This window comes from Neoarius graeffei, chromosome 2, assembly GCF_027579695.1.
Source record: "Neoarius graeffei isolate fNeoGra1 chromosome 2, fNeoGra1.pri, whole genome shotgun sequence".
NCBI lineage: Eukaryota > Metazoa > Chordata > Actinopteri > Siluriformes > Ariidae > Neoarius > Neoarius graeffei.
Window position 1 is genome coordinate 116,069,500 of NC_083570.1, and position 27,539 is coordinate 116,097,038.

General features: G+C 42.4%; 1 protein-coding gene across 1 annotated transcript in view; it reads right to left on the minus strand.

Annotated features, from left to right (window-relative positions):
• The window catches only part of cratb (carnitine O-acetyltransferase b), a 69,756-nt gene extending 50,504 nt beyond the window's left edge, over positions 1 to 19,252 (minus strand). Inside the window, exon 1 of the mRNA XM_060915398.1 lies at positions 18,893 to 19,252. Coding sequence (XP_060771381.1) covers positions 18,893 to 18,940 — 48 coding nt within the window. The 5' untranslated portion in view covers positions 18,941 to 19,252. The remainder of the gene's footprint in view (positions 1 to 18,892) is intronic.
• Positions 19,253 to 27,539: the final 8,287 nt, after the last annotated feature.

A 27,539-nucleotide genomic window follows, 5' to 3' on the forward strand; every position in this document is an offset into this window, starting at 1 on the left:
ACTCCGGAGTAAATGCTAGTTTGTGGGGCAGCACCGATATAAAATGGGACGTCTGAACGCTACAGGGGTAGACTCGCTACGCGTGAGGAGAGTTGATTACATACGGGCATTGCATAATTTGCATCCTGGTATTTTGCGCTTCCAAAATGGCGAATAACAACAACAGAACTGCGTGTCTTCCAGTGTTGCCAGATTGGGCAGTTTTAAGTGCATTTTGGCGGATTTGAACATATTTTGGGCTGGAAACCGTCAGCAGTATCTGGCAACACTGGTGTCTTCATCCACGTTGTTTTCCCGGCGCTTGGTGATGCCATGACAACCGGGAAAAGGAAGTACATTTTCACGCATGCGCATATTTCATTTCCACATTATTACTATCGTATAGCACGGTCGCAAAAACTGCCGTGTGAACGCAAGTGGGGCTGCACCGGTGCTAACACGCTTCTCTCTAGTAAGCAGGTTTGTGACGTGTGAACGCTCCACAAAATTTACACTGGTGTAAGACATATCGCAACAAAATACATCGGTGCAGCATCGATGCAAATATGTGCCGTGTGAACACCCCTATGATCTCTGGGTCACAAGAAATCAATAAATGGAGTCCAACATTGTGATTCAAACCTTACGCGAAAACATAAAATAAGCGTTTTTTGGCAAAAAAAGAACCTCATGGTGCCACCATTAGACTTTTGAATATGGTCAAAAAATTTTACAGGATGTCTTTATTGGTGAAAAGGAACACCCAAACAAAAATGCATCAGATTTTATGAAAGTCAGGGCAACTGATGCACCCTAGTACGAGTGTGTGTGTGTGTTCACTGCTTCAGATGGGTTAAATGCAGAGGATAAATTTCACAGTGCTTGTGACAAATAAAGGTTTCTTCTTAACCGTAACCAAGCAACAAACCAGCCAATAGCATTTCAGAAGGGAAAAAAAAAAAACACCCCTTGATTGACCAATCAGAATTGAGTAATTTGGCCCTATGTATTATATAAAAAAAGAAAACATAATGAAGGCTGCTGGTGCAAAATGAAGAAGTGAGTGTGACAGTCAAAGTGTCCAGAAGAACTGGTTCTGTAAGATGCTCAGTGCACTCATTGGATCTCAGACTACTTTTTTTTTTTTTTAAAGCAAAGGGTCTTCTTACACCACTTTGTTTCATTTATTATGGCTTACTGCTTATAGTATTATTTTAACGTTGAAACATTTAATTTCATTATTTTTAAAGGTCCCATGGCATGAAATTTTCACTTTCTGAGGTTTAACGTTAAAATGAGTTCCTCTGACCTTCTTAAGTCACCCCAGTGGCTAGAAATGTCATAATGTGTAAACCAAACTATGCCCACCCTTTGTCAACATTTGAGAATGGCGCGTCAAAATGGCGCGTTGATAAGCTCTTCCCTTTACTACGTCAGCAAGGGAGATGATCCCCACGCCCCCCCCCCGGATTCCCACCCACTGTATGGATTGTCCGCCCAGCTCAAACATGGCACCACCTAAGCGAGCGAAACATGGAAATTGCACTGTACATGGATGTGACAACACAGAAAAGAGTCTGTTTTTACTGCCGACGGGAGAGCCCCCGAAGACGCAGTGGCTTAATTTTATTTACTCCAATAATACGCCGTCGAGTCTACCTAAGACGGTGTATGTTTGTCGGAAGCATTTTCCTGATGAATGTTTCCACAACTTGGGACAGTACAGGGCAGGTTTTGCACATCAACTGTCACTGAAGCCTGGGTCCGTACCAAGCATCCCTGCCGCATCAGCCACAAACACCGAACAAGTAAGTGTATAACTGTTAAGTCGTTTTGCCGTGTTTTAAAATCGGTGCGTTAGCCTTGCAATGGCTACATTAGCTGTGCAGCTAACCACTTCCTGCAGTTAGCCAGGTACTCTGCGCTACAAAACCAAAAAGCATGCAGCATGCTCTGTTAAACTGAGTTTAGTCTGGAAATTGACTGTAACTTACAGCGGTCTCAAAAGTAGCCGGTCACCGGCGGCAAATCGCCGGCTATGGCTTGTTATGCCACCGGCTATTGTCAGTCGAGTCACAAAATTTAATATTAAATATTTCTGACAGCAAAAAAAGTTGTGAACGTAAATTACACCCACTATGTCATGTATGTCCATTGCCGTGTCAACTGTGTTTACATCCTCGACACGAGTGCAGCCATTACTGCCGCCTGTGTTGCCAGATTGTGCGTTTTCCCTCCCAATTTGGGCGGTTTTAAGTGCATTTTGGCGGGTTTTGAACATATTTTGGGCTGTAAAACGTCAGCAGTATCTGGCAACATATTTTTTTACTTAAAGAAATTAATGGATGCCAACGTTTTTGCCAAAATGGTATTTTATTTTCCATTGTTTAGGCAGCTTCAGCATCATACTGTGAGATTCTGTTCAAATTGTTTTTTTTCTTCTATGAAGCCTGAGCCATTTATTTTATTAGTTTATAATTATTGTTGAATTTAGTCTTCAGGAGAGACTGCCTGCACACAGTACTAGTATTAATAGTTTTTTTTTCTTACATGAAAGCTGAGGCATTTATATTATATTTTAAGGTAACTTCATGTTGTGCTGTGAGGTTCTATGCACTTTAACTTTTGAACCAACAGGAGCATTTGGATAAGTAAAGCCTATTTTTCTGCATTTTTGTAGTCCTGGTAATCTTTTATATTGGTAAAGTTGTTTATAGGACCATTTCTCAGTGTCTGTTTTTTTAATCAATAGTTTTTCAGTAATAACTTAATATTTAACATATCACTCAATTTTAAACAACCCCCGCGCCTCCCCCATAGTCTCCAAAATTGCTGTGGGAAACACTGGCGTGCGTAACAACGCTAATCAAGCTTAAACTAGACGACCCGCCTCAAATACCCGTCCCGGGTAAATGTTATCCCAATTTTAGATGGCCTGTTCCAAACCATCCCGCCCCATGAAAAATTCGTACTTGCATATCTATCTATCTATCTATCTATCTATCTATCTATCTATCTATCTATCTATCTATACGCTTTACGTGCATTATGTCTGCCGTTGGCAGACATTTTACCATTTTGCACCATTCTATGCTATGGAAAGTCCCGCACTATAATGACAGGCGTACTAACACCTTCTGCGTGCTTTGACAGCGCATTGATATCTGAGCTCCATATCAATGCGCTGCCGAAGCGCGCAGAAGGTGTTAGTACGCCTGTCATTATAGTGCGGGACTTTCCATAGCATAGAAAATCGCTATGTTTCAATTTGTGTAACTGAACTTGTTTCATATCACTGGTCATATAAACCTATGTAAACAGGAAAAACGCGGAAGAGTTTGGTCGCATCTAACTACAGCCCCAAAAAATACCATTGGCCATACTGAGCCTAGCTACATTGCTAACAGGAGTGACAGTGCGTCTGACTGCGTCTGACTGACTGGGAGGTCGCGCAAAGCTCGGATAGGTACGGAGCAGCTCGTCTCAATTCAGATAAGAGCATATTTCATTATGGAAGTACGGTGGACTGTTCCTTTAAGCCATTTTTGGTCTTTGCATGTGCAGGGTGGCCGCAGGTCCTTAAAAAGGCTTAAAAGTCTTAAATTTAATTTTCCTAAAATAAGGCCATTAAAAAGTCTTAAATTGTCTTAAATTTCAAACCCCGTGGTCTTAAATTTTCAATCTTAAATTTATGGAGATTTCACTCAGTCATATCGTTAAAATGTGGTACACTTTGGATGGGGAAAAAGTTAAATTGTTTTTGATGCTCACAATTATACCGCGCAGGCTCCGAATCCACCGGTTGCTAGACCCACGCGTGCTTGATCTGTTGATGGAGGATAGTCCGAGCTACAATGGGTAAATGTAAATTTAATGATAACTGGCTGCAAGATGCAAAATACTCATGGTGGCTGAAAGCTGTACCCAAAGATGCCAACGAGGCATACTGTGTAGCATGCTGGAAGACTTTTAAGTTGGGCACAATGGGGATAAGAGCGGTGGACTCTCATATGAAGAGCGCCAAGCACGTTGCTTTTGCGAAAGGCCGCGAGCATCAGCCTCAAATATCCGACTTCAGCGCTGCCACCACTAACGGTCGTGGAGAAGAGGATAGATCTGTGAGAATTGTAAGAGAATATTGTGTGTGTGAGAGAGAGAATATATTCTATTGCGTGCATGTGAGAGAATAGTATTGTTTGTGTGTGGGTATCGTTCCAAATGTTTTAAGAAGTGCAAGTGAGCATGCCTTTCAAGTGAGTGAGCCGAAGTTTCAGGTGTGTGTGCATTGTTCACATTGTTTAACTGTTGTTCTCTGCATTGTTGTTTGACCAAAGATGGAATTCTCGAAGTCGGACATCCGGGTACTTTTGACGTCAGGTCACATGACCTTGGAGCCGCCATATTTAACTAGGGGAAAGCCTGGCTTTATTGTGTTAGCAAAAAAAATGCCTAAAAGCTGTTGTGCTGTTGGCTGCACAGCCAATGCAAACAAGAACCCAGCATTAAAGTTTCATATGTTGCCATTAGGTGGGAAAAGACGTTTGCAGTGGCTGAGAGCCATAAATAGAAGTGAAATCAAGTCTGATGGATCTGTGAACCATGAGAAGCTCTGGGAGCCTAACTCTAACTATACTTATGTTTGTGGGCAACACTTTATAAGTGGTGAGTAATCATTGAGAATAAAATCCAATAAAATGTTAAGATATATTTGTTTATCTTCATTGTATGGATCAGGATGTAATACTGCAATACACTAAATGTATGTATTTGACCTCTTTGTTTACCTGTGTTAGTGCTTGTGTACTGAACTGGTGCATGTAAAGGCTTGAATTTTTAAATTTGAGTTATTTTATAGGCTTATTCCCAAATAGATAAGTGGCAAGTAGGACAAATTACTATATCATATGGACAAGTGTATATTTTATACCAAAATGATTTGTGTTAAAAATATGTTTTAATGTTTTCTGCAGTTGTCTTTTATTAAATATATAAATTTACTTACTGGGAAACTTGATCAAGTAGTGGTATATATCAGGATACTGAACTTGTGGCCACTGCAAGGGATTGTCCAACCACTTGTTTGCAGGGATTTTGAATGGGCAACAATCCAGGCCTAGCAGCAATACCTTAGGCCAAGTTTACATTAGACCGTATCTGTCTCGTTTTCTTCGCGGATGCACTGTCCGTTCACATTAAAACGCCGGGAAACGGGAATCCGCCAGGGCCGACGTATTCAACCCAGTTCGTGCTTGAACTGTTGCTGTGTAAACATTGAGGATACGCGGATACGCTGTGCTGAGCTCTAGCTGACGTCGTCATTGGACAACGTCACTGTGACATCCACCTTCCTGATTCGCTGGCGTTGGGATCACACACACAGCGGCTCAGTCCCGAATCACTGCTCGTGTGCTTCACTAGCGCGCTCTGTGAGCTGCGCAGGGCCGGAGTGCGCACCCTCCAGAGGGCACTCGCTGTTCAGGGCGGAGTGATTTGGAGCGCAGGAGGAAGCGCTGAGCCGCACTGAGGTTTATTTACACATTTCAACCTCCTTCAGGCGCTTAAACTCAGTGAGAACATGAACATCACAGCCAGGTGTGTTTATCTGCTGGAGAAGGTGTTCGCTTGCCATCCTTCCACTTGCAAGTGGTGAGTGACTTGCGCATGCCCGATATGCCCTGGGATCATGTGACGTGCCGTCTAATTAGTCATGTGATTAGCGTATCCGTGTATTGGTGTTGCTGTGTGCACGCGAATCGTGTATTGGCGTTGCTGTGTGCACGCGAATCGTGTATTGGCGTTGCTGTGTGCACGCGAATCGTTTTAAAAACGTTAATCTGATGATCCGCTGATTCGAAATAATGCAAACAGGGCCTTAGTCCAGTGATTCTCAAACTGTGGCACTCCATTCTAGTGGTACTCCAAAGAATCAATTAAATATAAATAAAATTTAAAAAATAAAACGTGAAATACTATCCATAATATCCGAATGGATGAAAATATCTTATCAACCGATGGCAAGAAAATGAAAGGAGATACAAATTAAGTTAATAATTTTAAAAAGTTTGCAAGTGCTTCTGGGTAGCCATACGTACGCATTCCCGCCGGTTCCGCTGACAGACGGTTATCCGCCATTGGTAGACTAGGCTGTGATGGGAAAAGGTGGAGGTGGCTTTGCTAATTATGACGAGTACGACAAAATTACTGTCGTGGCTTAAATCCGCGAATGGGAGCGTGGATCAGGAGAGAGGGAGAACTGAAGAGGACGTGTGTGAGCCGAGCGCAGATGCTAACGACAGTGGCAAAACCAGCCCCAGAACTGCTAGCAAACAGCAGAAACCAGTGAGGAGGAAGTATGACGAAAAATACATAAAACTGGGATTCATTTGGAGCGGGACAGAGGAGCCGCCCAGGCTGCAGTGTGTTGTATGCGGCGACGTTCTGAGCAATGAGTCCATGAAACCATCGCATCTCAAACGGCATCTTACAGCCAAACACACAGCACTAAAGGACAAACCAATGGATTTTTTTTTTTTACGAAAACGTGATGAACTGAAGCAGTCCAAGTCCACCATTCTGTCCTATGGTACACCCGTAGCCAAAGCACAGGAAGCTTCATATCGTGCCAGCCTCCTGATCGCCAGAGCCGGTAAGCCGCACACAATCGGGGAACTGCTGTGTTTACCATTAGCCAAAGAGATGACACGTATCATGTGTGGAGAGAAAGCTGCCAGAGAGTTAAACTTGGTGCCGCTTTCAAATGACACCGTGTCAAGGAGAATAAACGACATGGCTGATGATGTTAAAAAGACACTGATTGAGCGCATTAAGAACAGTAGATATTTTGCCATACAGCTTGATGAGACTACAGATGTTGCAGATTTGGCCAATTTATTGGTTTATGTGAGATATGAATATGACGGTGTGGCGCAGGAGGACTTTATGTTCTGTAAATCACTGGAGACCAGAACTACATCAGAGCAAATATTCCAGTTACTGAACAAGTTCATCCAGGAGCATGGCTTGGATTGGACGTTGCAGGACTGTGTTCACAGAGGCATGCACACCCAGGGCCGGCTCTAGGTCTTTGGCTGCCCTAGGCAAGATTGAGTTTTGGCGCCCCCCAAGAAAAAAAACCCTCTAATTGAGGTTTTTCACCCACGTGACCAAGTCATGTGACGCATCGTTAGGCTGCCATTTTGGACGTCACGGCTCGAATCAGTTTGAATGCGAGGAAGGCGACAAATGAAAAACATAAAAGAAAAAGGAGCGAGATGCAGAAAACACCTTCACTATCCAGCGACGTAGGGCACTTACAGGGCGAGCAGAGGGAGAGGTATTTGCAAAAATTGAGGTTAGCAGGCTTAGAGAATGACGTTTACCTGCTTCCACCAGGATTGTTCACTGACATACGGAAGTACACGAAGCCCTCGTCTTTACCTGACTTCGGCCCACATGATCTGTATACCTATGTCGTTAAAAACCCATCGCCATACACAGGTATTGATCTGAAAGCGTATAAGAGTTTGGATGCCTACAAATATTTTGTGTCAGGCTGGGTAACATGCCTACATCAGCGGGTCGTCCCTGGAGCCGGTGGTCGCCATCTTATTACAGCTAAGGTTTGTTCACATTTTCATTTACTTTCGGTCCTCAGGATAAACAAAATGTTATTAAATGTCATTGAAATAACTTCTTAGTCTGTTGAGACATGGCCCGTTATAAATTTGCTGTTACCAGGCAATGACCAAGAACTGTATTATTAGGGTCGGTGCCTGTGTTGTAGCAGTGTACTAGCAGCTAGCTGTTAGCACTAGCTAATGTCAACAACATAGTAGCTAGTATTTAAGTTCAGTCATTTGGATGACTGTTAAAACCTTTCAGTCTCAAGTTTTTCCTTTACTGTATTTATGATCCGGCAGCTATTTACACCGGATCCGGTGTAAATAGCTGCCGGAGCGCGCTCCGGAACCTCGGCCGGAGCACTCCGGGAGCAAGCCGAAGCGCGCTGCTTAATTTGAGGGGGAACAAGCCGGAGCGCGCTGCTTAATTTGAGGGGGAGCAAGCCGGAGAGCGCTCCGGCAGCTATTTACACTGGATCCGGTGTCTGTAACACGTTTTTTTTCAAGCTGGTTCTCCCTCTCTGTCTGCAGCGTTAGTATGTAGCTTGACCTTCAAAATGGCGGACACCGGGGCGTCACGTGACCCTGTGACGTCAGGTGAAAAACCTCAATAACATCTAAATAACACTTTAATCTAATCACTCTATTCTATTACTATTAAACAATGTACGGTGCATGGACAATAAACAAGAAGTCATTTTTATCTTTTTCATTATTGTTATTATTGTTAGCATTATTAACATAAAGTGTCACAAAGTAAAATGACCACACAAATTCAATACATATCTCCATATAATGGGCAAAAACTCTTCCGCACCCTGTTCAAAGTGTAGTGCATGGACAACAAACAAGAAATTATTTTTAGTTTCTTTTTTGCTATTAAAAGTTAAGTCATCTCTGAAGAATTAACAAATTAAATGAATAAAAAAAATTCTACAATTCTAAACTGTGCAAACTTAAGCACCCTGTTAGGACATCAATGGGCTGTATTTTCAAACAAAAGTGCTATTATGGGTACTTTGTTATTGAAGTAACATTACAATGGGACTCGTCTGGTCTTCCTAATGGCAAATTCCTTGATAATATCATCAAATGATATTTCTCTTGAGATCTCTTGGTTGATGCTCAAGGTAGTAGTTTAAAAAACGCTGCAGTAATTAGCTGTGCAAGACAAGCAAGCAAGTTGTTCATATGGACAACTGAGAATGCGAATGTGCATGTAATGCGATGCAGCAAGTGTGCTATATGAGCTATAGTGTCGGCTTTATTATTGAGGCTTCTTACTTTGCTGTTGATTGTTATTCTACCTGGTGGTGATTAAATGGCAAATGCTTGGAAAAGATGCACCTCTGATGCTGTTGGGGATGACGGCGCCGTATGGTCGGTGATTTCCCACTGAAAAATGCATGATGTGATTACTACAGCAGAGGTAAGGAGCGCGTATTTCTACATCCCCAGCCGCAGAGGTGTTGTAAAAAAGGTTTTCAACCTTTCATGAGCCAGGGCGCACTTTCTTCAACGAAAAAATCTTAAGGCACATCACCAATAGAAAATGTTGACAAACTAAAACATTGTTGCCAATATTTACAATATACAGTCATTCTATAATTTTCCACGGTACACTTGGTGATCTCTCACGGCACACTAGTGTTCCGCGGTACTAGAGTTCGACAGCACAGTGGTTGAAAACACTGTACACCACTGATGCACTTGGTAACATCTCCATTCAATAACTCCATCCCTCCTTTTTGGTGGGGTTTTGGTCGCCCTTGGCGCCCCTGGGCACACTTTGCGCTCTAGGCAATTGCCTAGGTCGCCTATGGAGCACTTGCATGTGACGTCACAGCCGATCCAGATTGTGACAGACGCCATCTTGTCAGTTAAACGCCATATTTCCGCCTTCTACTTCTGCCTTTTCTTCTGGAAAACCCTACTATATACAATTCTACTACAACGGCTGCGGCTACAAGCTCACCCTACCTGTGCACGTTTTTTGTGTTTTTTGTGTGTATTTTTGCGTGTTGTTCGTCTGTACCAGACTTCAATATCCACTACAACCGTATGGACTTACTGGACATTGGTTTCCAGCAGAAAATGACGGTTTGTAGCGATCTCCATCGCATGCACAACATTCCGGACGAGATAGTGAGACCAGCGGGGTCTCCGTGGATTGTAATCGGAAGCAAAGCGAAGGAGGCGGCGTCAGGAGAGGAAGCAAAAGCGAGGCTGCAGAGCCGGTGTTCTGTAAAGTTATCCTATCTCTTGGATTTGTCCTACCAAGCCTACTGCGCATGTGCGAAATCCAGGAGGGTACACCGGCCTGTTGACTAAGCTCAGAAAACAGCCACTCAAATCTCCACTGCTAAGCCTCTACCTCTCCAACGCCAGATCCATGGTAAACAAGACGGACGATTTGGAATTACAGCTGGAATTACCTTATTCTATTCTATAATCGGCTGGTCAGTGCTATACTCAATACTTAAGTGACTTACCCGTCCAATGAGGATTATTTTCTTGTTTACAAGATGCCACATCTGAGGGGGGCTGACAAATCCTGAATTTCTGTAAAGATAACTGTGCAGAGATTTATAAGCACGCAGTGCTTCACCACTGAACAGCGAGGGAAAGTTGATGAGGTAATTATACACGTCTGGGTATTCCGCTGGCAGTTCAATATCCACTGACACGGTCGTGAAAACTCTGTCCGGTAAGCGATAAGGGTCACTAATCTGTAGATCGTTTATTTTAGACATGTATCTAGTTATCTGTTCATTAGAAAAATGAGCTGTGTAGTCCGTCGGTTGAAACTGATCCATTCTGTACACGAGTGCAGCAGTATTCAGCGGCGTTTTTTACCGACAAGATGGCGGCTGTGTACTTTCCGGTCACGTGACTGCAAGATCTCTATAGCAATTGCCGGCGCTGTGCACACCCATCACATTAAGCTCAGTAATGCCGCTTTTCCACTACCAACGTGGCTGAGTTGGGCTGAGCCGTGCCGTGCTGAGTTGGGCTGAGTCGAGCTGAGTGGGGCTGTTGGTGTTGCATTTCGACTACAACCGCGCTGAACCGTGCTGGCTGGAAGTGGGTGGACACATTGGGTGGAGTTAGCGAAAGAGGGTGGACGTCACGTGATGTCGTTAGGCGGCGCAAACAGTGACATCAGTGACCTTTTAAGCGGTAGTCTCACGCCCCGGATAGTAAACAATAAACATGGAGGACATGGAGTCGTTAGTGTTGCTGGTCTTGGTGCTGTGGCTTGTTGTCACCGACAACGCCAACAGATACTGGCAAGAGCGTATAGATGAGGCGAGGCGCATAAGGCTTCAGAAATTCTCGTAATTCGTAATTCTTCTTCTTCCGGGTTTACGGTGTTTACAGATCCCAGCGTGCTCGCGGGGCGTGTGTGGGCATGTGAGGACACTCCTCCTCACCAATCAGTGCACAGGGGAGTGTCTCCTCACGCCCCTAGCCCCACTCGGCTCGGTTTGGCTCGCTTCAGCCCCACTCCAAAACCATGCGAGTTTTGGGTGCTAAGCAGGGCTGAAGCGAGCTGAGTCGTGCTGCTCTAAGGTAGTCGAAACGCGAGCCGTGTCGGGCTGAAGTGAGCTGAAAAAGGGTAGTGGAAAAGGGCCATAAGTTGTCAATCGATAGTCAATCAGTCAATACTCTGTGTATACTTAACATTATAAGCTGTTATTCTTAATGCTTTTCCTCACTTTTGTTTTATTCTTAATCTTACTGTTCTTCCTCTGTTTGTGGGTGTGTGTTTCTGATTCAGAAAGCAGTCACTGGAGTTAAGAAATGGCAAGAACTGCAGCTATGCGTAGCCTATTTTGATTTTTTTCAAGTACATCAAATACAGTACTTTTTTTTACTTAACATTTAAGTACAGTACAGTTATTTAAGTACATTTTCATTTAATCTTTAAGAACTGTCTTTTAATATTTATTTTAGTACAACGTTTTATTTCACTTTTACGTGCAATTAATTTTATTTGATTCATTATTTAAGTACAGTGTTTTATTTTCCTATATTTAAACACAGTGTTACTGTTCAAAGTACTGTGTGTAATGTTACAGTGGCCAACAATATTAAATATACTTGTTAAATCAAACCTCCGCCTTGTTTTTAATGAATACTTAGACCTACTACGCTACTGTATTTTAATGTTCTCATTATGGTGGTACTTGGAGAGCCAAGTATTTTCTGAGGTGGTACTTGGTGAAAAAAAAGTTTGAGAACCACTGCATTAAATTATATATATATATATATACACACACACACACACACACACACACACACACACAGGGTGCGATTTGCTGGGGGGGATGGTGGGGATCATCCTCCCCTTTGGTTTTTATCTCTGCTGAAAAAAAAATCCTCGGGGACAACCCCGTCAATAAAACAAACCAAAAAAAAAGTTGACATGACAGGCATGTTGTGACACAGTTTTCTATGGTCTACATTGCACTCACTTTCAAAATGACCCGAAGTGGCAGCTTAGATGTTCACGAACGTCCCCAGCAAATAGATACATTGTAGATAATAACAATATCTTTGCGTTCTATGCAGGGATGCAAACAGCGCGCCTTTTGGCGGATGCCGCCTTTTTCACGGCCAATTTTTTTTTTTAGGGGGGGCGTTGGAGTGTCTGATTACAATTTCAAAGTAAATTCTGTATTAAAATTACTAAATAAGCAAATCCGTTACAGTCCATGAAACAGGAAGTATAAGGATGAGAAAAAAACAGTTTAAATAGGAAAGCTGCGCACAATGTGAACTGCGCCATCAGAGCAAACTGTTCATTTAGTATTCATGTATTTTAGTGATTTTCGAGTCACTGTCCATTTAATCCGGAGGGAGAGAAACATCACAGCAACGCGACAAGCAATGCGAACTTTGTTGTGTGTTAGTGTTCGTGTATTTAGTCAGAGAGATAGGAAGATGAATTTACTATCTCTGGTTTAGTGTTCGTTTTCATTTAGTGTTATTCATTTGATATCATCGGATGTTATTGAGCTGTTAGCCTATTGTTACCTTAATTTTGTGACGTTTCATGATTAAAAAAAAAAAACATCCCCCCTTCTGTTTTTTTGACAAATCGCACCCTGTATGCATGGGCACCGCCAGGGGGGGAAAGGTTAGAACAATTCTAGGGGCCCAGCACTGCCATGGGGCCCTTTAAGGGGCTGATAATATGCTTTTAATGATTTTAATAAGACTTTTGAAATAACAACAATGCAATATTCCATCTGGTAAAATGAGCTAATTGAAAAAGGTTGTCTATTTCTTGAGTTCTTCAACATATTGTCATTTAACCCTCCCCCTTTTGCGAAATGGTACGGTCCAGTTCTGGTAGAAGCGCGATGCGTTAAATCTGTGTGCTGATCAGTGCAACGCTACTTGCTGCTGTGTCGCGGTGCAGCAGCCAGCCAGCCAGCAGTGGAGTGCGTACAGTCTATGATCGCTAAATATGAAGAGTGGCTGTCAAAAACGTAAAGAAAGGCAGCTGAAAGCTGAGAGGGACCGGAGAGGCAGGCAACTGGTCACTCAGTTTTTCCCAAAGAAAGGTAGCTATTGCTCACATGTGTGTTCAAAATATTAGCGAATGGTAAATGAACAGTATGAACGTGGTTGGATTAGCCTATCAAGAGAACACTTTTACAGTTTGTACAGTGACATTTTTTCCATTTTAATAACTGAAGGGTCATTCCGTGCCAACTCACCTAAGGGTCCCCACATCACCGTCTCAGATTTTGCTCAAAAAATTCTATAATCAAGAATCATATGTTTGTACCACACATGCAAAATATTAGCTCCCAATTCATTGTAGTTTTGGAACTACAGGCCTTTGAAATTTTGATGTCAAAATACCACATGACGAAATGGCTCTTTCCCCAACTTCAGAGACCCATAACTTTTTATTGCAGCTATCTAGACAGTTGTGTTTGCAGATTCTTACTGAATGATACCCACTCTTTTCAAATCTGTTGCCACAAAGCCTCTGAAGGACATACGTTTTGCATAATGGGAAGCCAAAAATGACGTTTTGGCCAAAATCACTTAAAATTCATTAAAACTCTAGGGGGCATAGTAGAAATATGAAGCTAGTTAGATTTTTTTCCTCACTACATAGTAATTGTAGGGTTGTTATCTGTTCACAGAAACATATTTTGCCATGAAATTTCAATTCCTGAATTTAAAAAAAATTTTTTAACATCTTACGTCCTTTCCGAGGGGGCTAAAATAGGGCATTTTTGCCATCTTATTTGGTCATGTGGCTAGGGGTTTAGGATCTTCTAATTTTTTGTGAAGATGCTCTCATATAAGATGTAACTACTCCCTGATTTTTTTTAACAAACGCCCCTTGCTTCATATTTTAATAATTTGTTTTGTACATGGACAGTTTCATCATTTTTCACTTTTTTCCACATTCAGAACTCTGTAACTCTAAATTGGAAGATTCCTACTAGCAGCTATTTCAGATTTACATACACTGACACAAATTTTCATATTTTAGTAGTAGTATGCCCAAGAAATTCATATTTTTCTTTCTATTGGGACCTAAAAACAGCTATTTGGCCAAAAATGACAAAAACGCTGGGCAGCTTTTAATAAACAAGGGAATAATGAAGGGGTGTTTTGCACACAAATTAAGGCTTATAAGAACCTAATCTAGGCATACACATTTCCTGAACAACTTTTACTGTATTGTATAGTATTTTTTGCAATTAGAAAATTTTAGGTATAATTGCAATTTTTGTTGAATATCCTTGGAAAATATAGAAAAATAACAACAAAATTCTGGAGTAGTATTTTTAATATACTTCAAGGTTGTGTAAGCAGAAAACATTTAGCAATGAGGTTTTATTTACATATTAACACATTCAATGATCCATGATCATGATGTTGAAAAACATCACAAGATTTGTACATAATTTAAAGTCAAATATGGGCATCCGTGATAATGGGTAATTCATTCACAGGCAGTACAGTTTCATGTGATGTGCTAAGACACTCATAAACTGTCATCTAGTAGTACATAAGTTAAAACTTAAGTCTTTCACAAGTTTGAAGTCATCCTCTGTTAGTTGGTATTGGCGTCCCCCACTTTTTATGTTTGGGGCCTCTACCACACAAAGGACATGAAGCAAAGGCACCCAACATTCATCTTTCCTGCTTTGTGGTGGCCATGAGAATGTGTTGCCTCGTCCTTGTCTCATGAAATTGACATACACATCATTTTCTTCTTCATTTCTGGTGACAATATTTCCAATGTACCATTTTCTGTCATAAACACAGGCAATATATTTGCCCGGCTGGTACATATTTGGTGCAGATTGGGACATTTGGCTTGGGGCCTGTAACTGGGACTGTAAAACTGGTGTGGTTTCAGGTCCTATGTCCACTACCGATGATGCAAGTCGTAACTATTATGATTTCAAATAACAGGAATGTAAGACACATTTTTCAATTAAAAATCAACATTTGCTAAGGATATCATTGCTAATATATATATATATATATATATGGATAGAAAAAGTCACCACATCTTTAATTTATGAGGAAAATAGCCCATTCCCTCCAGAACTTGAAAAATATCAAGTCAACATTTTTGTCATTTTTGGCCAAATAGCTGTTTTTAGGTCCCAATAGAAAGAAAAATATGAATTTCTTGGGCATACTACTACTAAAATATGAAAATTTGTATGTCAGTGTATGTAAATCTGAAATAGCTGCTAGTAGGAATTTTCCAATGTAGAGTTACAGAGTTCTGAATGTGGAAAAAAGTGAAAAATGATGAAACTGTCCATGTACAAAACAAATTATTAAAATATGAAGCAAGGGGCGTTTGTTAAAAAAAAATCAGGGAGTAGTTACATCTTATATGAGAGCATCTTCACAAAAAATTAGAAGATCCTAAACCCCTAGCCACATGACCAAATAAGATGGCAAAAATGCCCTATTTTAGCCCCCTCGGAAAGGACGTAAGATGTTAAAAAAATTTTTAAAAATTCAGGAATATAATTTTCATCGCAAAATATGTTTCTGTGAACAGATAACAACCCTACAATTACTATGTAATGAGGAAAAAAATCTAACTAGTTTCATATTTCTACTAGGCCCCTTAGAGTTTTAATGAATTTTAAGCGATTTTGGCCAAAATGCCATTTTTGGCTTCCTATTATGCAAAAAGTATGTCCTTCAGAGGCTTTCTGGCAACAGATTTGAAAAGAGTGGGTATCATTCAGTAAGAATCTGCACACACAACTTTCTAGATAGCTGCAATAAAAAGTTATGGGTCTCTGAAGTTGGGGAAAGAGCCAATTTCGACGTGGTGTTTTGACATCAATATTTCAAAGGCCTGTAGTTCCAAAACTACAACATAATTGGGGGCTAATATTTTGCATGTGTGGTACAAACATATGATTCTTGATTAGAGAATTTTTTGAGTAAAATCTGAGACGGTGATGTGGGGGAGTTCCTGAAATTTAGGTGAGTTGGCACGGAATGACCCTGAACTGACTTGTGTGATAATAAACAAGATGAAATATCACGTTATGCTGGTGCTAATAACTAGTGCTAATAACCAGTTTCATAACTAATGGGGTGCCCTAAATATGCACAGATTCAGCCTCAGGGGGACCTCCGCCCTACCAAACCAATGAACCCCCCTTTGAAGAAGGAGGTAAGCAGCAATACAACCCATAAATGCTTTAGGATTGAAGTTTTTAATGAGCGAGCCCCATATACAGTTTGCTAGATTAAAGTGTTGCTAATAACCGACACCAGTCAAGTGTTCGACATGGTTACGTGTGTGGAATGTTCACACGTTCTAAACCATTGGTTTCAAATTGAGGAGCTGGAGAAAACTTTTTCTATGATTTATTAGCAGCCACATCACACATTTCACTACCAATTGTCCTAGCACAAGAAGGCATGTGGCAAAATCTTGAATTTTCATTTGTGATTGTAAATGCACCAGAATTAGTCACTGACCAGTTTTCATCTACAACCCCAATTCCAAAAAAGTTGGGACAAAGTATAAATTGTAAATAAAAATGGAATGCAATGATGTGGAAGTTTCAAAATTCCATATTTTATTCAGAATAGAACATAGATGACATATCAAATGTTTAAACTGAGAAAATGTATCATTTAAAGAGAAAAATTAGGTGATTTTTAAATTTCATGACAACAACACATCTCAAAAAAGTTGGGACAAGGCCATGTTTACCACTGTGAGACATCCCCTTTTCTCTTTACAACAGTCTGTAAACGTCTGGGGACTGAGGAGACAAGTTGCTCAAGTTTAGGGATAGGAATGTTAACCCATTCTTGTCTAATGTAGGATTCTAGTTGCTCAACTGTCTTAGGTCTTTTTTGTCGTATCTTCCGTTTTATGATGCGCCAAATGTTTTCTATGGGTGAAAGATCTGGACTGCAGGCTGGCCAGTTCAGTACCCGGACCCTTCTTCTACGCAGCCATGATGCTGTAATTGATGCAGTATGTGGTTTGGCATTGTCATGTTGGAAAATGCAAGGTCTTCCCTGAAAGAGATGTCGTCTGGATGGGAGCATATGTTGCTCTAGAACCTGGATATACCTTTCAGCATTGATGGTGTCTTTCCAGATGTGTAAGCTGCCCATGCCACACGCACTAATGCAACCCCATACCATCAGAGATGCAGGCTTCTGAACTGAGCTCTGATAACAACTTGGGTCGTCCTTCTCCTCTTTAGTCCGAATGACACGGCGTCCCTGATTTCCATAAAGAACTTCAAATTTTGATTCGTCTGACCACAGAACAGTTTTCCACTTTGCCACAGTCCATTTTAAATGAGCCTTGGCCCAGAGAAGACGTCTGCGCTTCTGGATCATGTTTAGATACGGCTTCTTCTTTGAACTATAGAGTTTTAGCTGGCAACGGCGGATGGCACGGTGAATTGTGTTCACAGATAATGTTCTCTGGAAATATTCCTGAGCCCATTTTGTGATTTCCAATACAGAAGCATGCCTGTATGTGATGCAGTGCCGTCTAAGGGCCCGAAGATCATGGGCACCCAGTATGGTTTTCCGGCCTTGACCCTTACGCACAGAGATTCTTCCAGATTCTCTGAATCTTTTGATGATATTATGCACTGTAGATGATGATATGTTCAAACTCTTTGCAATTTTACACTGTCGAACTCCTTTCTGATATTGCTCCACTATTTGTCAGCGCAGAATTAGGGGGATTGGTGATCCTCTTCCCATCTTTACTTCTGAGAGCCGCTGCCACTCCAAGATGCTCTTTTTATACCCAGTCATGTTAATGACCTATTGCCAGTTGACCTAATGAGTTGCTATTTGGTCCTCCAGCTGTTCCTTTAACTTTTCCAGCCTCTTATTGGCCCTGTCCCAACTTTTTTGAGACGTGTTGCTGTCATGAAATTTCAAATGAGCCAATACTTGGCATGAAATTTCAAAATGTCTCACTTTCGACATTTGATATGTTGTCTATGTTCTATTGTGAATACAATATCAGTGTTTGAGATTTGTAAATTATTGCATTCCGTTTTTATTTACAATTTGTACTTTGTTTCAAAATGTCTCACTTTCGACATTTGATATGTTGTCTATGTTCTATTGTGAATACAATATCAGTGTTTGAGATTTGTAAATTATTGCATTCCGTTTTTATTTACAATTTGTACTTTGTCCCAACTTTTTTGGAATCGGGGTCCTAGTCCCTGGTAGGTTAATACACAAAATGTAATAACAAAGTCACAAACTCAAGGTCCATGGGCTATCAAAAGTCAAATAATGACAATAGTGCAATTGTGACGAGGGTGGGCAAAGTTGGGGGGCCCAAAATTCTAATCTTTCATGGGGCCCAAATTTTCTGGTGGCGCCCCTGCATGTATATATATATATATATATATATATATATATATATATATATTTTTTTTTTTTTTTTTTTCAAAAGAGTACGTTTTTGCGTGACTTTAGATTTGGTCTTATTTTTTTTTTGGAACATGGTATGAAAAAGTCTTAAATTTAACTTGGACAAACCTGTAGACACCCTGATGTGCATTTCAGGATATTTTAGACATAAATGTGTATTTAGGCCTGAAATCTTTCTTCCATAAAGTGAGCACATCTCCCTGACTGTGCTCCAGGGACTCAAATGCACTTATTATTCATCATTTTTGAAATAAAATCCTAAACAGACGATGATTACAGACTTCCGTCCGGATCTCTGAACTCGTGCAGCAGTTAGTAAATAAACAAAGTGAGCTGTTACTTACTCTGGAGCGCAGAGCGAAGTTCGCCCGGGATAAACTCTCTAAAATCATCACTGCAGGAGCCGCACAGCACAAAGCCAACAATCCGCTTTATTAATGCACATTAAAGTGTAAACACAAGGGGCGGAATGGCGGAGCGGAGAAACGCATTATTTCCGCGCGCTGAGCTCGGGTATAAAGGGACTCAGTGGCACGCTGAATGTCAAAAACAGCGCACTGAACCAACTTCCGGTCAGTGGAGTGAATCAGAAGTCTGCTTTGTTTTGTTTGGACTTGTTTTGTTTTCTTTTGCAAAATCCGAGCTCGTGCTCTTCTGCACGTCCGGGAAGTAACAGGAAGAGTCTGTAGCACGTGCGCGCTGTTTGCGACGTACCTTCGTTCACGTTGCCTCACAACGCGGAAGTGCCCGGTCTTGCAGTTTCTCGCTGCGGTGACACGTCAAACCGTCCGCCATATTGCAAAGGTCCATATTCGAGCCAAACCAATTCATGCAAGCTTAGATACAGTAGATTACGTATATTAATATCGGCGACAATTCGCATCATAGCCAACCAATTTTCATAAAGTTTATCCAGATGCTAAATATACTGTAGTTGATGTCATCTATAGACCCTTTTCAGTCACGTGACCTTCGTAACAGCGACCGCCATTTTGGACATGTAGTGGACTTCGGCTCGAATCGGTTTGAATGCGAGGAAGGCGACAAACATTTAAGGAGCGAGATGCAGAAAACTGTATTTACTAGTTTACTGTAATTATGATCTGGCAGGGCGGCACGGTGGTGTAGTGGTTAGCGCTGTCGCCTCACAGCAAGAAGGTCCTGGGTTCGAGCCCCGGGGCCGGCGAGGGCCTTTCTGTGTGGAGTTTGCATGTTCTCCCCGTGTCCGCGTGGGTTTCCTCCAGGTGCTCCGGTTTCCCCCACAGTCCAAAGACATGCAGGCTAGGTTAACTGGTGACTCTAAATTGACCGTAGGTGTGAATGTGAGTGTGAATGGTTGTCTGTGTCTATGTGTCAGCCCTGTGATGACCTGGCGACTTGTCCAGGGTGTACCCCGCCTTTCGCCCGTAGTCAGCTGGGATAGGCTCCAGCTTGCCTGCGACCCTGTAGAAGGATAAAGCGGCTAGAGATGATGAGATGATCTGGCAGCTATTTACACCGGATCCAGTGTAAATAGCTGCCGGAGCCAACGTCCGAGCTAGCGCTGGCTCCGGCCGGCCGCGAGCTAGCCGAGGTGTTCTGAAATTTACACTGGATCCGGTGTAAATAGCTGCCAGATCATAATTACAGTAAACTAGAATGGAATGTTAACAGCAATGTAATGCCTTTTCTGGCTAATTTTATTCGTCTTACCTCCAACAAAGTGGTCACTACACAAGCGTTGGTATGCCGCTATCCATCTTCTCTGTCGGTCAGCATCTACCGGGATCCGATAAAACGATAACCCTTGCCTTGTTTGTTGATGGTTACTACATCCAGGTGCACAACAATATAGTGGCATGATGGAAGTCTTGCTGAAAATAAACACTTTCTTTGCTGCCGTTCCTCAATGTTGGCTGTGGTAAACTACTGGTAGTACATGTCCAAAATGGCGGCCGCGTTTGTCGTGACGTCACGTGAAAAGGGTCCATATCTCGGGCGGCACAGTGCCTCACAGCAAGAAGGTTCTGGGTTCAAACCCAGTGGCCGGCGAGGGCCTTTCTGTGTGGAGTTTGCATGTTCTCCCTGTGTCTGTGTGGTTTTCCTCCGGGTGCTCAAAGACATGCAGTTAGGTTAACGTGGGGTGGCCTTGGGCTGAAGTGCCCTTGAGCAAGGTACCGAGCCTCTGACTGTTCCCCGGGCATTCTAGTGTGGCTGCCCACTGCTCTAGGTGTGTGTTCACTGCTTCAGATGGGTTAAGAAGAAGAAACCTTTATTCGTCACATGCACACTTCAAGCACAGTGAAATTCATCCTCTGCATTTAACCCATCTGAAGCAGTAAACACACACGCGCACACACACTTAGAGCAGTGGGCAGCCACACCAGAGCCCAGAGCACCCCGGGGAGCAGTCAGGGGTTCGGTACCTTCCTCAAGGGCACCTCAGCCCAAGGCCGCCCCACGTCAACCTAACTGCATGTCTTTGGATTGTGGGGGAAACCAGAGCACCCAGAGGAAACCCACGCAGACAACATGCAAACTCCACACAGAAAGGCCCTCGCCGGCCACTGGGTTCGATCCCAGAACCTTCTTGCTGTGAGGCGACCGTGCTAACCACTACACCACCATGCCATCCCGCTAAACTAGAGTGACCAGACATCCCGTTTTTACCGGGACAGTCCCGATTTGGGGTTGTGTGTCACAAGTCCCGACAAAAGTCTGTCGGGACACGGATATGTCCCAGTTTTCGCCACTCGCGACGTTTGCGACTGAGCAGTGTGGGAATCATTAGCGGAGAAATGTCTGCATTTACTATTTAGATGAATTGACAGGAATCGCAAACTTTCCTGGTTACTGCCCCCTGGCCCTGTGGCATGGGTGTTTGTTTTCCAGACAACAGAACATGTTGCCATGCAACAATAAAATAAACATTAACTGGCGCGAATGTTCTTTGTCTAGCAGCTAGCAGCAATAATGCCACAGCAATTATGCCAAAAAGAAAATGGACCTTTTCCAAAGATTTACAGGGCACCTACCCCTTCCTCCGAGAGGTGCAGAACAATGCGCACGGAGCCTACTGCACACACTGTAAGTGTTTTGTTCTTGTACTGAGTTGGGTAGCCTATGCTGCAAATGCTGTGCGCTCCTGTGGGGGCTTTCCTCGGGCTGTCGCCTCTCTCCTCCTTTACTGCTGTTTTGAGTGTATATTTACGGAAGCAGCGAGAGGCCCTTCATATAATCTTTTTTTATTCACCTTGTTATCCCGAGATAACGACATAATTAATTCAGGATCTTGAGAAAACAACACAACTAATTCGAGGTCTCGAGAAAACAAAACCATTATTTCATGGTCTCAGCTGGATCACTGTATCTCCGTCGGTAGAGACGAAGCCGGGCCAGTCTTCTGCGGAGGTGCCGTGGACTAATTTTGAAATTATCCCTTATTAAAAGACTTAATGCAATCTCTCCCTGTGTCAACCCCTGATCAAAATATTGCCTTATTAAGTGATCGATTATTCCAGACATTCTAATGACCAAAGTTGCGTCTATACAGAATGAGAAATAGCCCCAAAGTCAGCATATCACAAGTCTCTTGGCGCACCTGAATGAACCATTTCTCAGCTGTTTACTCGAGATCATGAAATAATTGTTTTGTTTTCTCGAGATCTCGGAATAACGGTTTTGTTTTCTCGAGATCTCGAATTAGTTGTGTTGTTTTCTCGAGATCCTGAATTATTTATGTTGTTATCTCGGGATAACAAGGTGAATAAAAAAAAGGATTATATGAAGGGCTTCCGTAGTATATATTCTCAAATCACATGTCTCTTTTTTGTTTCTGTTTAACATACCATTCTGACAGTTTGGCCATATTGCTGTGTTGAACAGCTTGTTGCACCTTCCATTAAAGTGTTCACTTTTGTACACATCTTGCTTTATTCATTCAGTTGTGGGGAATGGTTATGGTTAGTAAGGTTGATTCTGACCTAGGCTATGTTGAGGTCACATATCTACTTTTTAAGTTCATGCTATAGTGCATACAATTTTAGAGATATAGCCTACATGTGCATATGCATTCTTCTTGGTGTTCTCACAAACAGGTGAAATAAATCAGTTTAAATGTGGCCTATGGACATAGCCTGGCCTATTCTCAGCCATTACAAAATCTGTTGTCTGACCATAATTTAACTGATCTGTATACCACTATGCTACTAGATAACAAAATGCCTGTTTGTTTTATTTCATGTGAGATGTTGATAAATGTGAGCTTCAACAAAATGATAAGAGCACCTCTCTGAGTGTCACGTTTACGTAAAAAAAAGGTGTGCGTGCACAAGCATGGTCGCGCGCAAAAGTGTCCCGGTTTCAGACTAGGGAAATCTGGTCACCCTACGCTAAACCAATTCATGCAAGCTTATGTACAGTAGATGTCCAATCTTACGTATATTAATATCAGCTACAATTCGCATCGTAGCCAACCAATTTTCATAAAGTTTGTTTATCCAGATGCTAAATGTAGTTGATGTAAATGTAAACATCTATATATCGGGCGGCACGATGGTATAGTGGTTAGCACGGTTGCCTCACAGCAAGAAGGTTCTGGGTTCAAACCCAGCGGCCAACAAGAGCCTTTCTGCGTGGAGTTTGCATGTTCTCCCTGTGTCTGCGTGGGTTTCCTCCACAGTCCAAAGACATGCAGTTAGGTTAACGTGGGGTGGACTTGGTTCTGAAGTGCCCTTGAGCAAGGTACTTAACCCCTGGGCGCTCTAGTGTGGCTGCCCACAGCTCTAGGTGTGTGTTCACTGTTTCAGATGGGTTAAATGCAGAGGATAGATTTCACTGTGCTTGAAGTGTGCATGTGACAAATAAAGGTTTCTTCTTAATATCGATGATTAGTACTCTCTTTTTTCTATTCTCTGTTTATCCTTTAATAATGCTATTGGAATTTTAATTTCCCTGAGGGAACCCTCCCAAAGGGATCAATAAAGTTCTATCTAATCTGTTGTGGGAAGTCCAAAATATTATTATGATAAAAATAGACTGCATTGTTTATTGTTTTATTGAGATTGTATTATGATTTATGTTTTTGGAAGTGAGGAGTGGGAGTGGAGGGTGTCTTGGGGTGCACGTGTTCACTGGTGCCACTCAACAAGGGACCCTCCGCTGTTGGGGGGTGTAGGTGGGCACGTGTTGGGGGCTGGGTGTCTGCATCCTCGGGTCACTCTCAGACTTACTTCTTTCTTTTGGTGTTGTTGTTTAAGTTTTTTTATTATTTGAATTGGGGAAAAGGTAGTATGAAAAGTGGAGAGAAACCCGTGGTAATGTATATTAAAATGAACAGATTTATGAATTTTATTGTACTTGATTCAAATATGTGAACTATTGTGTGTTTGGTTTGTAGTGTATTGTATGTTGTAATGTACTGTGTATGTGTATTGTATGTATATGTATGATTTGTTTGATGTTGTGATGCGAGAAGATTGGACACCAGGAAGAATAGCCTTGTTTATAACAAGTGCTAATGGTGATTCCGAATAAAAATTAAAATGAAATGAAATGAAATTAATCTAATCTAATCTGGCCAACAGGTGATGAGTTTATCCCATCATGTCTTGTCCGTCGTCCATCCACATTTCACGAAAATCGCTTCTTCTCTCTCAATTCTTCACTGATTTTTATTCTTTTTGGCAGGAAGGTAGGTCTGTCTGCGGTGCATATACTAGTAGATTCTACCCAAATTTGCACAACTGCAATTAATAATGAAGATATGGAGTGCATATGCATATTTATGGTGGTGTAGTGGTTAGCACTGTCGCCTCACAGCAAGAAGGTCCTGGGTTCAAGCCCAGCAGCTGACGAGGGCCTTTCTGTGTGGAGTTTGCATGTTCTCCCCGTGTCTGCGTGGGTTTCCTTCAAGACATGCAGATTAGGCTAAATGGTGGCTCTAAATTGACCATAGGTGTGAATGTGAATGGTTGTTTGTCTTTGTGTGTCAGCCCTGCAATGACCTGGCGACTTGTCCAGGGTGTACCCCGCCTCTTGCCTATAGAGATCTTGCATGTGACGTCACAGCCGATCCAGATTGTAACAGACGCCATCTTGTCAGTCAAACGCCATATTTCCGCCTTCTACTTCTGGTTCTACTTCTGCTTCTACTTCTACCTTTTCTTCTGGAAAACCCAATTCTACTACAACGGCTGCGGCTACAAGCTCTCCCTACCTGTGCACATTTTTTATGTTTTTTGTGTGTATTTTTGCGTGTTGTTCGTCTGTACTGGACTTCAATATCCACTACAACCGTATGGACTTACTGGACATTGGTTTCAAGCAGAAAATGACGGTTTGTAGCGATTTCCATCGCATGCACAACATTCCGGACGAGATAGCGAGACCAGCGGGGTCTCTGTGGATTGTTATCGGGTCTGGCAGGTGAAGGAGGCGGCGTCGGGAGCGGAAGCAAAAGCGAGGCTGCAGGCAGAGCCGGCCTGTTGACTAAGCTCAGAAAACAGCCACTCAAATCTCCACTACCAAGCCTCTACCTCTCCAACGCCAGATCCATGGTAAACAAGACGGACGATTTGGAATTACAGCTGGAATTACCCTATTCTATTCTATTCTATTCTATAATTGGCTGGTCAGTGCTATACTAGATACTACTGATATATCTAGTATCAGTACTAGTAATACTTAAGTGACTTACCCGTCCAATGAGGATTGTTATTTTCTTGTTTACAAGATGCCACATCTGAGGGGGGCTGAGTCGCTGACAAATCCTGAATTTCTGTAAAGATAACTGTCCAGAGATTTATAAGCACGCAGTGCTTCACCACTGAACAGCGAGGGAAAGTTAATGAGGTAATTATACACGTCTGGGTATTCCACCTCTGGCAGTTCAATATCCACTGACACGGTCGTGAAAACTACGTCCGGTAAGCGATAAGGGTCACTAATCTGTAGGTCGTTTATTTTAGACATATATCTAATTATCTGTTCATTAGAAAAATGAGCCGTGTAGTCCATCGGTTGAAATTGATCCATTTTGTATACGAGTGCAGCAGTATTCAGCTGTGTTTTTTACCGACAAGATGGCGGCTGTTTACATTCCGGTCACGCTCCAGCTTGCCTGCAACACTGTAGAACAGGATTAGCAGCTACAGATAATGGATGGATGGATGTTGTCCATCTGGTATCGTCCACATTTCATGAAAATCGCTTCTTCTCTCTCAGTTCGTCACCGATTTTTATTCTTTTTAGCAGGAAGGTAGGTCTGTCTGGGGTGCATATAGATTCTACCCAAATTTGCACAATTGCAATTAATAATGAGGATATGGAGTGCGGCGGCACGGTGGTGTAGTGGTTAGTGCTGTCGCCTCACAGCAAGAAGGTCTGGGTTCGAGCCCCGTGGCCGTCGAGGGCCTTTCTGTGCGGAGTTTGCATGTTCTCCCCGTGTCCGCGTGGGTTTCCTCCGGGTGCTCCGGTTTCCCCCACAGTCCAAAGACATGCAGGTTAGGTTAACTGGTGACTCTAAATTGACCGTAGGTGTGAATGGGAGTGTGAATGGTTGTCTGTGTCTATGTGTCAGCCCTGTGATGACCTGGCGACTTGTCCAGGGTGTACCCCGCCTTTCGCCCGTAGTCAGCTGGGATAGGCTCCAGCTTGCCTACAGGTGACCCTGTAGAACATGATAAAGCGGCTAGAGATAATGAGATGAGATGAGATGAGATGAGATGAGATGAGATGAGATATGGAGTGCGGCCCGGTGGTGTAGTGGTTAGCACTGTCGCCTCACAGCAAGAAGGGCTTGGGTTCAAGCCCAGTGGCTGATGGGGGCCTTTCTGTGTGGTGTTTTCACGTTCTCCCCGTGTCTGCGTGGGTTTCCTCTGGGTGGTCCGGTTTCCCCCACAGTCCAAAGACATGCAGGTTAGGATAATTGGTGGCTCTTAATTGACTGTAGGTGTGAATGTGAGTGTGAATGGTTGTTTGTCTCTGTGTGTCAGCCCTGTGATGACCTGGCGACTTGTCCAGGGTGTACCCCGCCTCTCGCCCATAGTCAGCTGGGATAGACTCCAGCTTGCCTGCGACCCTGCACAGGATAAGCGGCTACAGATAATGGATGGATGGAGTAATTAAGCTCTAATGAGCAGTTTCCACACAAATCGCTTCTTCTCCTTCAGTTCTTCACCGATTTTGATTATTTCTGGCATGAAGGTAGGGGTACCTAGGGTGCATATAATTTATACCCAGATTTGCTTCATTACAATTATTAATGAAGTTATGGACTAATTAAACCTTAATAAGCAGTTCAACAAAAATCGCTTCTTTCCGATCAATTCCCCTGCCGTTTTGGATTCTTTCTGGCAAATAGGGTGGATATCGCTTCTGTATATAGCTTGCAACATTTATTGCACAAGGTGGCCCACTTTAGATTGTTCCTTCTGGACTAGATGGGGCCGGAGTGAGCTACACCGTCATTGACCATCTTGTTTTGTTATTTGTACAATAACTTTGTCACCTCTGACAAACACCTCTGTCTGACAGAGAGAACTCTGACCTCTCTGCTTTATCGTCCTGTTTACAACCCTAGCCCTCCTGTAACTTTTGCACGGCCAGAGCTTGTTTGTTTACTGTCATTAGTCACGTTGCACCACTAGAGTTTATTTTTCTTTCTTTCTTTCTTTCTTTCTTTCTTTCTTTCTTTATTAATATATTAATAATTAATTTCTCCAGGAGCTCTTCTAGCTTTATTGACCTTAAATACATCATATCGTATTGTTATGAGTTTCCTGTGGGTGTGAGACAGACGATGGTGATGAAGCTCTGTGTTGTTCTCTGTCCTGCTTGCTGAGTGTGTGCTCTCTGCTCATTCTGTTAAGGAGATATGACATTGACCCTGTCTGAATAGCTTGATTTTTTCTTTATTTTTTGTATTTATGCAGTCTCAGCTGTAGCAGTTTGTGAATTTTATGTGGGAAATGTAAACAGGGAAGAACTTTTAATTGTTCATCTTTTTACAGA